The 11,277-nt window shown below is 48.1% G+C and overlaps 1 protein-coding gene across 1 annotated transcript; it reads left to right on the top strand.

Annotated features, from left to right (window-relative positions):
• The first annotated feature begins 4,217 nt into the window (after positions 1-4,217).
• Cd24 (CD24 molecule) lies at positions 4,218-9,466 on the top strand. Its single transcript, XM_028769013.1, has 2 exons — positions 4,218-4,365; positions 7,783-9,466. The coding sequence occupies exons 1-2, from the start codon at positions 4,297-4,299 to the stop codon at positions 7,942-7,944; spliced, it is 231 nt and encodes a 76-aa protein (XP_028624846.1). The 5' UTR covers positions 4,218-4,296; the 3' UTR covers positions 7,945-9,466.
• The last annotated feature ends 1,811 nt before the right edge of the window (positions 9,467-11,277 follow it).

Here is an 11,277-nt window from a genome sequence, read left to right as displayed (position 1 = left end):
CCATCCATCCATCCATCCATCCATCCATCCATCCATCCATCCATCCACTTATTTTGACGAGTGCTAACAATGCATTTGGCCAGCAGAGGGCAGCACAGCCCCACAGAGTGTTCAGGAGACTCCACCAGCTGCTCGAACAGGCTTCAGCAGGGACTTGGGACCACATTAGCCAGAATACCAACCCCGTTTGTCACTTCCCCTGCCTCCAGACTTGGGGCTGAAAGGTAGGAACAAAGATTGCCTAAAAACCAAGATAAACTGAAGAGCCGAATGCCAGCTAAGTACAGGGCAGCATAGAAATAAGAAAGAAGCATTGTAAAACCAGCACCGTTAACTGGAAGGGGATTTTAATCAAATGTGATTACTTCAGGCATCGTGTCCACAATAAAGCCCAGAAAGCACACTGTATTGCATTAATATATTGCTTCACATTCATTTTGCTAAAAATGTCAAGTAATTTAGCTCTCTATTAATCTTCTATTTTCCTAAAAACAAGACTTAGTTTTTAAAAATCAAAATGCAAATTAATCTTTTTTTTTTAATGTTAGTTCATTTATCCAATATTTAGTGCTAGGTGGAGAGGACATGGGGTGGAAATTGTCTCTGAATTTCTGCCTCCACTCCTATGTACTGGGGATGGAACCCAGGGCCTTGTACATACTCGCAAATGGTCTACCCTGGGCTATATCTCCAGCCCTTTTATTACTATTTTGAGACAGGGTCTTGCTAAGATTCCAGTCTAGCATTGAGTTTACAATCCTACTGCCTTAGCCTCTTCCTTCCTTTCTTCCTTCCTCCCTTCCTTCCTTCCTTTCCTTTTCTCCTTTCTTTTTAAATTGTCAATACTACGGTTGAGCCTGGGGCCATGAACATACTAGGCCAGTTGTAGCGATGAGCTGTATCATCCACCCAGCAAAGCAGAAAGGACTTGAAACCTGGGTCAGGAAACTTTGTAACGTTAGAGGTGGCATCATAACTGGTTCAGTGGCTGTGGCCAAGTTTCTTAACATCTCTGTGTCTCAGAATAAAAAAGAAAGAAACAAAAAGCCGGGTATGGATGCTGTCTGCGCTATTGACTTCATAGACACACAAACAAAACGCCACATGGGGGCGTTTCAGGCCACACGGCCACATGGATGGCTTGACAGGAAGAGGTGCTCACCATCAAGCCTGACGACTTGAGTTCGAATTCTGCAACCCACACGCTAGAAAGAGAACACACTCCTCTGACCTTCACATGTGGCACATCTAGACACCCCCAATAGTGATAAGTAAGAAAGTAAGTAAGAGAATAAATAAATGGGGCAGGGAGAGAAAAGAAAAAGAAAAGAACACCACATACAAAGATGCTCCGGAGGAAAGGAGCACTATTTAAGAGCCACAGAATAATGCCCAGGGCAACAGCAGAGGTGGCTCGGTGTGTCCTGTGGGTTAGCACTGTGCTACATGCTGGGATCAGTTCAGTTAGGGCTGCATCTCTTGCACGTAGGTCCACCTGACAAGTGTTGTACTCTAGGTGTTGGAAGGTGGCGAAGCTCAACCAGAAGTCAGACAGGATCTTAGGAGCTGGCAGAGCAGACTGGACCCAGGGTCTCTTGAGTGCTGTGTCTGTCTGGTGGCCAGCCTTCCTCTCCACTGGGCACATAGGAATTGTATACCTTGCCATTACAATTTTACTCAGGACAGTACCAACATCCAAAATGTCCAGAATGCTGTAATCAACCCCCAGGGTTCTAGAGGCTGAGGTAGAAGGATTCAGAGTTCAGGCCAGCCCAAGTTACACAGTGATTGTCAAACAGCAACAAGAAAGAACGTCATAGACAATTTCATGTAAGAAGAAAAAGGTGGTGGTGGAGGAGGAGGAGGAGGAAGAAGAGGAGGAAGGAGAAAACCGACTTTAGTCACCAGCTTTCGCACACGTATTAATATATGAACAATCAGTCTCAAAACCACGCCATGCTATCTATAGCTTCTACATAAAATGTAAATTGGACATTTTCTGAAGAAAAACCGAGATAAGTGGTAAGATTCCTTTTAGTAGCGGCTTGAGCTATCCTTGGCTGAGAGAAAAGCAAACCGCGGAAAAGCTGGAGGAGCAGAAAGAACGCTCACCAACAGCCAGCTCGAAGCAGCACTTCCAGAATCTTAGACTTGAGACTTTATGGGTCATAGGTCAGGACACCCCCTCTGGGCACAGAATGGCCAACATCCTGTAGACACCGAAAGTTCCAGGGGGGATTCTACGGCGGAGATGAGTCCTGTACACCTCATCAGTTTGGGGCTTTGGCTCAGCTTGTTTTCTTTCAAGCCACCCAGAGAGGTAAACAGGGAAGGTGAATGCTTTCTGTTTCCTGTTACCTCCAGCCAAGGAGCAGCCGCCAAGGGAGAGAGCTAAGAGGCAGGCACTGGAGCACTTACAAACACAACAGTCCTTTGTGTTTATTTTTGAGACAGGGTCTTGCTTTGTAACACTGGATAGCCTGGAACTTGCTCATGTAGACCAGGCTGGCCTTGAATTTGCAGTGATCTTCAGTTTACGGGGGGGGGGGGGGCCAAGCCCCAGCTTTTTGTCCAAAGTTAATACTAATAATTAAAAAAATGGTCTCACAGCCTTTGAGCCTGGATACCTGGCTCCAGAGGCTGTATTGTTAACTAAGGCACCAGCACATATCCTTCAGCTAATACCAAGAAAGGGGGGGGGGGGGGGGCACAAAATGTCAGAGGAAGGAGGAGGAAGAACGGAGAGCTGAGGCGAGGGGCAGAAAAAACAAGCCCAGGGCAAAACCAAATGGAGGCCAGGAGTAACTAACTCCAGGGGTAGTCCCATAGCCTGTCCTGGAGAAGCTCTGAAGACGGCGCCCTTGGGATTAGGCGCTATTGAGTCAGTCCTTGCGCCACCCTGGGAGAGGAGCACCGAAGCTGGGCACAGAACGACCTTTCTATACAGTGTGGTAACTGTTAAACAGGAAAGTTCACTGGCGCTATACAAAAATTCCTGTGTGCTCAGGCACATCTCACACGTGGAAAGTTACTGAGCGGCTGTGGCTGACCCGGTAAGGCTCAGGCTAACGCAGCCACAAACCAACGACTATGGACTCCATTGTCAGCTTGCTCCCATAAAACCAACTTTGTTTTTTACGAGGCTGTTCCGCAAAAATTGAAATTTAAACAAATTTCCACCGTTGCTAGGTTTTTTTTTTAAACACATGGGCTAAACTTTAAATAGGAAGGTGATTAAAAAATTAAAAATATTCTACCACTAAATTATTTTAAAATTCACTTTGAAGTTTTCAAAAAAGAATGGTCGAAAGATTCCATTAAAACGTACAGACCGATGACTAATCTTTTCGCATCGGTTTATCAAATTACTAAACGGCAACTATGGGGGAAGACGGCTTGTACGTGAAAGCGTTCGAACGCTGAGCAAGCACTATGCCAGAAGCAGAACAAGCGCGTCCCCAGAAACGTGGAGAGTATTGAGACCCAAACCCAGTCCCTCGCAGCGTCCCGCCCAGTGGCCGAGCGCAGCTGGCTGTTCCCTAGGTCCGGGTGGATGCTGTGGGGGTATGCCCGGGTGCGCTCTGCTGGATGCAGCACTAGACCAGCTCAAACACAAAGCGAGCAGCCGAGCGAGGGGCGGCTGGGGCCCGGGGTCCCTGCGGTCCCTGCCGTGCAGCCCGCAAGGGACAGCGGCCGGCGCCGGGTCTCTCTCCTCGCCAACCCTGCGCCACGGCCCAGGGAGCTGCCAAGCCTGCCCAGTTCCCCCTTGCAGCGGGCACTTGAGAAAACCCAGCCCTGAGCTCCGCGCAGTCTGCGCGGCGCCCGCGGCTTCGACTTTTCGTGTTGGGGGTAAGATGGCAGTGCCCGGGAAACAAAGGAAACTTGGGCCGGGCGGCGTGTGTGGTTCGTGTGCTCGCCCCGGGTCCCGTGTGGGAGTCGCCCGCGCCTGTGCACGCAGCCCGCCCCGGGAAACCCTAGCTGTGCCAGAGCCCGGGGCGTCCGCCCACCTGCCGCGCTGGCCGCCCCGGGACATCCCAAGTCACCCGGGGCCCCGTGCAGGCGGTGGGGGAGGGAGAGCGAGAGCCGCGCAGGGCGGTGGGGGGTGGGGGGGGGGGGGGGGGGGAGGAGGAGAGCACGGGTGGGCGGGCGCCGTACGTCACGGCTATTGTGGCTGTCCCGGTATATAAGGTCCCGCCGGCCGGCCGCGCTCCCCACCTTGCCTGCGCCCGCGCGAGCCGAGCACATCTCCACGCACCGAACATCCAGAGAGTCGCGCCGCGCACCGACGGAGCGGACATGGGCAGAGCGATGGTGGCCAGGCTAGGGCTGGGGTTGCTGCTTCTGGCACTGCTCCTACCCACGCAGGTGAGACCCTGCTCTCGGTGTGTCACTGGGGCCGCGTCCTCTGTGTGTGTGTGTGTGTGTGTGTGTGTGTAGGAGGGGTGAAGTCCCCACCTCCGGCCACGCACTGGGATAGGGGAGAGAATTTTGTGTAACTGACTTGGGGAACTCGAGGTGTGGACTCCCTCGAGAGAGCGCCCCCTCCCTTCCCACGGAGGGTCTTCGCGCTCCGTGAGAACCACACAAAGAGAGGGGACGGTCCCCTTCTGGGGAGCGTGGCACACGCCCATCCTCCACCGTCCAAACCGGTTTGGAGATCGCCCAGGAAGCCCTGGTTGTGGCTCTATCTCCCACCCGAGTCCTCAGTCCTGAAGCTTAGCTAGGGACCTCCCGAAGCCACTAACTCCCGCGGTGCGACCCCCCCACCTCCATCCCTGGCCACCTTAGGGGCCCCGTGTCAGCCTAGAGCCACTGACACTATAGAGACGGAGGACAGGACGTTATAGTGTCCCGATTTTCCTCCAGGCTTTGTCCACAGCCTCTTCCTCTCTTAGATTTGTCCCGGGTACAGATCTCGCCCCCCAACACCATGGGTGGCGCTGCTCTAGCTGCGTTAGCGAAAGGGTGAAGGCGCCGCGCCCAGAACCAGATCTGGAGCTGAGCCTGGTAGAGCGGGGCGGGACTCAGAGAAGCAGACGGTGGATTTCCGCAGCCTTTGGTTCGCTTAGGGATGTCCCTCGGGCTTCGCCCCTGAAAAGTTGGGCTCGGCGGGTTTTGCTCCTAGCGATCCAGGCTCCGGGCTCACCTGGGAGAGCAGCCCAAGAGTTTGAAACACGCTTCATCTTCCCCATCTCAGGAAGGGTAACTGTACCCCATTGTCTCCTCGCTGTGGGTTGGCTGTGCCCCGGGGCCTTTCTCAGTCCTCCCGACCCCCCTCCCCCCCTTGGAGGGGCTCGGCGTCGTGAAACTGGTTGGTCTTACTCAGATTCCCTCTCTCCAACCCCCTCCCTCAGAAATGTTGAGAAGGAAGTGTTGGTTAAGCAAATCAAGGGAGCTTGGTGGAGAAAACCTGTTTAATGCCAATTTAATAATTAACGTATAAAAAATCGTTGATGGTGTTGGAGAGAACCTCTAGACTCAGATTAACGCATTGGGCTCCTTTTTCTTTACTATTATTTATTACTATTATTTAGTTTTTTTGTCACCCGCTGTACTAAAAGCTCTTTGTATAAATAAAGAACGTCTACTTTTGGGTACCCCTAAGAGAGGCTCCTTGTTTTAAACAACTTAGCGTATTAATGCTTTCCTTTTTGTGGAAATGCCACTTCCTGATCGGACGTTCTCTATCTTACACACAGTAGGCACCCAGTAAGTATAATTGCCTGGATCAGGATTTTGGTGTGAGTAGTCTACTTTGATACAATTTGCACATTTCTTTCGTCAATATTTGCTTAATGGCCTTACGACTGTAGAACAAAAGGAGCTAGCTAGTGCTGCCGTAGGAGGGCTTATCTTTGGATCAAGGGGCGGCCGAAAGTACGTGTGGCTAGATTCTTGGTGCCACGTCGCCCTCCCTCCTGCTTGTAATCGGAAGCTCTAGCAAGCCCTGGCAAACCCTCCTTTCAGCGAGGGCTGAAAACTCCGATCAGCCTTTGTTCCATGACAAAGGAGAGAGCATCACGTGCCTCGCCGGACTGTGCATTTCATGGCTTGCAAAAGCAGCGGTGAATATGCCACTAGGGTTGCTGGGACACAGGGGAAGCCTTGGTTCCCGGCCACAGCGTCTAGCTAGTCACCAGGCGATGAGCTGGTGAAATTTAACTCCAAACCCTGCCTTATGTGAAGGGAGGATGTTTGAACTGAAATCCTTCTGCCGTAGAGCAAGAACTCTCCAATATTTCTTGAAATTCAGAATAAATTAATCATTGTTACTATTAACCTGTAGTGCTGGCGGTTGAGCCCAGGAACCTGTACAGACTAGCAAATGTGTGCTACTGAACCACATTCCTGGGTGGTCAGTCAGCTCCCAATTTTCAATTTAAGACAAATTTTTTTGGGTTTTAGGAAGGGTTATAATTTCAAGATTTCAAAGAAGCAGATAGGATACTCAATGTGCTTTTAAGTTTTAAATGTTAAGATATCCCCTCCCACCCCCCACCCCACCACCGCTACCAACCTGGAGCTGAGGACCAACCCAGGGCCTTGCGCTTGGGTTCTATCACTGAGCTAAATCTCCAACCCCTAAGATATTTCCTTAAGGCAATGTTTCCCAGGCTGTGTGAAGCCAGAGACTCAGCACACCAGGAGGGACTGTGACCCAACAAACTCACAGACCTCAATCACCACACAAGTGTATGCATACACACATCCCCTTCGCCCCCCACACCACACACACGGTTTTGATTGTTTTTGAGATAAGCCCCACTATGTAGTGCTGACTGGACTGGGCTGTTTTTTTTTTTTTTTTTTTTTTTAGACTAGAACTTAGAGAGACCTGCCTGCCTCTGCCTCTTCCTGACTGCCAGGGTTAAAGGTGTGTGCCATAGTTCTTGACCACACGTAAATTTTCCTGTGGAATCAAATCTCATTATAGATGGTTGTGAGCCACCATGTAGTTTCTGGGATTTGAATTCAGAACCTCTAGAAGAGCAACCAGTGCTCTTAACCTCTGAGCCATCTCTCCAGCCCAGGTTTTATTTTCTTGAGACAGAGTCTAGGTGTAAAACCCAGGCTGGCTTTAAGGTCTAGATCTCTCGGATTTCATTCTCTGGTGCTAGGGTTACAGATCAGAACCACTGACCTGGCTCAATTACAGTATTTTAAAGTTGAAAAATTTTAAGCAACTTTAAAATAGCCCCTTGTCTAGGGAAACATGAAACCTTGCCTACGATGCTAGCTAATCCATATAGTATCTGAAACGAGATGAAGCAGATACCTGGTTACACTGTGCAGAGCTAGAAGCTGTCATGCTCTTGGCAGTAATGTAGTCTGGAGAACTCTTTGTTTTTGAGACAAACCGTTCAAAGCTGGCCTCGAACTCCTGACTCTTCTGCCTCTGCTTTCCAAGTGCTGAGATAGTGCATCACCCCGTTGGGCTTCAAGAACAGTTGTTACTATGTGCATTCTTTAGGTGTCTGTGGAGGTGGTTTTAAGACTAAAGAGAATCATTTTGGTGAGATTTAAAGTGAGAATGAGTCCAAGAATTCAGAATTTAAAATGTGGCTAAGAGGGAAAATGTGGGAAAAAGCCATCTCAGGATGGAGCAGGGACTGGAGAGGATAGTTCAGTGGTGGAGTGTAAATACTTACTGTCCCTAAGACCCTGTGTTTGACTTCCACTGCAGCCACAGAGACTATGAATGCTATTACAGGGTGCAAACGGGGTTAGCTCTGGATGGTTCTGAAAATTTATCTGTGATTTCTTTTTCCTTATGCATTTTAGATTTATTGCAACCAAACATCTGTTGCACCGTTTTCCAGCAACCAGAGTATCTCTGCTGCCCCAAATCCAACTAATGCTACCACCAGAGCAGGTGGCAACTCCCTGCAGTCCACAGCTGGTCTCCTGGCCCTCTCGCTCTCTCTTCTACATCTCTACTGTTAGAGACTCAGGCCAAGAAACGTCTCTACTTCCCCACCTTCTAGACCCACCCCAAATGGCAACCACAAGTCCAGTGTGACCAGGAAGAAACAGGTCCACATCAAATTGGCTGTTACCATACCTCAACAGAAAACACTGAGAATTCGAAATTTGACCGGTTTAAAGGACTCGTGAAGGGTTTGAGAATGGAGAGATGCTAACATTGAATCTGCTGGAGTTTTACGTTCCAAGATGAAGACAGCATCCAAAATCGATGTGATTTCCTTGAATGTGGCTTAGGAAATGTGGACACTTAAAGCTCTCCCTGGAAGTCGGGCATAGGTGTGATGTAGAGAGGAGGGTCGGGTATGGAATGGAGATCCATTGTTTTCATTGGTTCATTTGACCTATAAGGCCATAATTCAGTTAGGTGATATTCAAAAGTTTCTCTGATGCTATTTATGTATATGTTGGAAGGAACTACCAGGCGTTACTTTAAATTCCCAATGTGTTGTTTCGTTACTACTAATTTAATATGCTAAGCTCTAGGTAGAGTTCCATGTTGCTGAACTATGACTGTTCTCTTCAGAATTGAACGTTTTGCACCCTCCTTTTGTGGCTTTAGGTCTGACATTATATTTGACCTTTATTAGTAATTGACATGTGCCAGGCAATGATGGATTGGAATCCACCCCAAAATGTAGCCACCACTGAATAAATCTGATTTCAAAAGTCAAACGGTAGACATTTCCCGTTGCCTTTTCTCACTCACCACGAGTACCAAATTCACTTAAGTAAACTGGTTCCAGAGAGCAGAATCATGTTGACCTCAGCTGATTTCAAAACGCTGCTTTTTATTTTGGCGTATGTGGAGGGCTTTTTATAATTGAAAGTATGGTCTGTTAGCAAGGCAAAACTATGAGTCTTCAGGTTCTACAGGCAAACATGCAGAGGAGCCAAAACTGTAAACCCAGCGTTTGGGATGTGAGGACTGGAAGCCAACTCATTGAATCCACAAAGTCTTTTATACAATTTCTGTAAATACTTTTTTTTTTTTTTAAAGAGAAAAACAAAACCACGGATCAGAATAGTCACGTTTGGAATACTTTGGTTATCAGTTCATATTTTTAGATAGTTTGACATTGGTCCTGTGCCTGAAAGGGGGCTTGGTTCTACCGTAAGTTTTTCCAATTTCCTTGATACACACATACCTTCTAAAACATAGACATATCCTGAAAAACATCTTTTGTTCGCATGGTCACACACTGATGCTTACCCATTCTGGGACCTAATATGGCCACAGTAGTCTTGATAACCAGAGTCATTTTCTCCATCTTTAGAAACCTACCTGGGAAGAAGGAGACCTCACAGACCCGAAGCTACTGTGTGTGTGAATGAACACTCCCCTTGCCTCATATCTGAATGCTGTACAACTGATTGTATATTGTGTTTGTGTATTTATGCTTTGATTCATAGTAACTTCTCATGTTATGGAATTGATTTGCATTGAACACAAACTGTAAATAAAAGAAAGAAATGGCTCAAAGAGCAGTCTTTTGAATTTATTTATTTTTTAAAGACGTATTTATTTTTATGTATGTGAGTACACTGTAGTTGTCTTCAGACACACCAGAAGAGGGCATCAGATCCCATTACAGGTGGTTGTGAGCCATCATGTGGTTGGTGGGAATTGAACTCAGGACCTCTGGGAACGTCAGTCAGTGCTCTTAACCACTGAGCCATCTCTTCAGCTCCCAGTCTGTTGAATTTAAAGTATTTCTTGAGCAATAATTATGGGTGAACATGGTTGCTATTAAGGTATATATATTGTCCTACTGTGAACATTATAGGCTATTTTTGAATGGCCAGCTAGCAGCAGGTTTGGTTTCCTCCCAAAGCTGCTTCCCCCCCCCCCAAGTGCTGGGAATAAAGGCGTGTGCTTCCACGCCTGCTTCTAGTTGACATCTTTAAGCCTTTAAGGTGCCACACCTACTTGCTCAGCAACTGAGAGCCAGCTGTGTGCCAAGGTACCCATGACTGATGAAGTTGGCTGAAGAGGACGCCTTTGAGATGAGAGGTGTCTAAGTGTTGCCAGGCAGCGCTCTTAGGACAATACCAGCAGGGCAGGGCTCTGAGACCATGGATTGAGAAACCACAATGCCTTTGAACCTTATACCCAATGCCTGAATGACAGATGGAGGTGGGAGAATGTGAGGGGAAATTCTCATGGCATGAGCAGCAAGTTCTAAGTCAGTTCCACTTTCTCTCATATGCCCCGAGGGCTACACATCACTTTGGCTTCCTAAATTGGCTGCTCTCTCCTGCTTCTTCCACACATAAAATAGATTCCTGAACTCCCAACATCTTTACTGTGATTCAGGGACCACCAGAAAGGTCAGGCTGGAAACCGCTGTCCTTAGGTGGATTTCCATAAGAAACCTCAGGTCTGCCCTTTAAGGTTTAGGTGATGTCGAGCACTCTTCAACGGTATCTGCATACTGCCCCATGACACATGAAGTGGACAAGGTTGGTGTTGGGATAACTGAGGACTACTTACATTGACTTGTAAACTGGTCACCACAGTTCATTGTCTCAGATCAGTGAAGCATGTTTTGTCTCCAGATGAACAATAATCTCTCTTCTCTCTCTAGCATAGAAGTGTCTTGCACACAAACAGAAACACTTCGCAGAAGTTGACAGTGTTCGTTCCCGTCCGATGTCCTACTTTGGTTTAAGTGTCTGTCTGTTTTTGTTTTGGAAACTATCTCATTCTGTATGTAGTCTAGGCTGGTCTCAAATTTGCCTCAGTGTCCTGAACCCTACGATTGTGTCACCACACCCAGTTTTTCTTTGTTTTTGTTTTTGAAACAGGGTCTTGCTATGTGACTTAGGCTGGTCTTTAGCACACTATGTGACCTGGGCCGGCCTTGAACCCTGAATATCTGCCTCTGCTTCCTGAGAGCTGGAGTTACAGATGTGTGTCACCATGCCTGGGTTGTGTTCACTCTAGTATCCTGTGATTTATGTTAGCTATTACTGAAGATACAGAGGGAGAATGTAAGCCAGGCACACAGCTGCCGCTGCTAGGGTTTCCAGCTTTCTTCTTCCTTACCCATTGGGGCTTTCCTTTCTGTCCGTAAACACTTCGTCTAGCTGTGGGCTTAGACTGGCAGACTGACCCAGGCTCTCATCTGATGTTTGTTGTAGCTGTCTCCTGACTTGAATCACAGGGCACAATAGTAGTAAGAGAGTCCCTGGGATCTTCCCTCCCACTCCCTTTCCTCATCTCCCTCTTCCTTCCCTTCTTTTTCTTTCTTTCCTCCCTTCCATTTTCTGAGACAACATTTCACTTCCCAG

Source organism: Grammomys surdaster, unplaced genomic scaffold, assembly GCF_004785775.1.
Source record: "Grammomys surdaster isolate TR1022 unplaced genomic scaffold, NIH_TR_1.0 190, whole genome shotgun sequence".
NCBI classification, from domain to species: Eukaryota; Metazoa; Chordata; class Mammalia; order Rodentia; family Muridae; genus Grammomys; species Grammomys surdaster.
The sequence above is the reverse complement of the archived record's forward strand: the minus strand, read 5'-3'. Positions and strand labels throughout refer to the sequence as shown.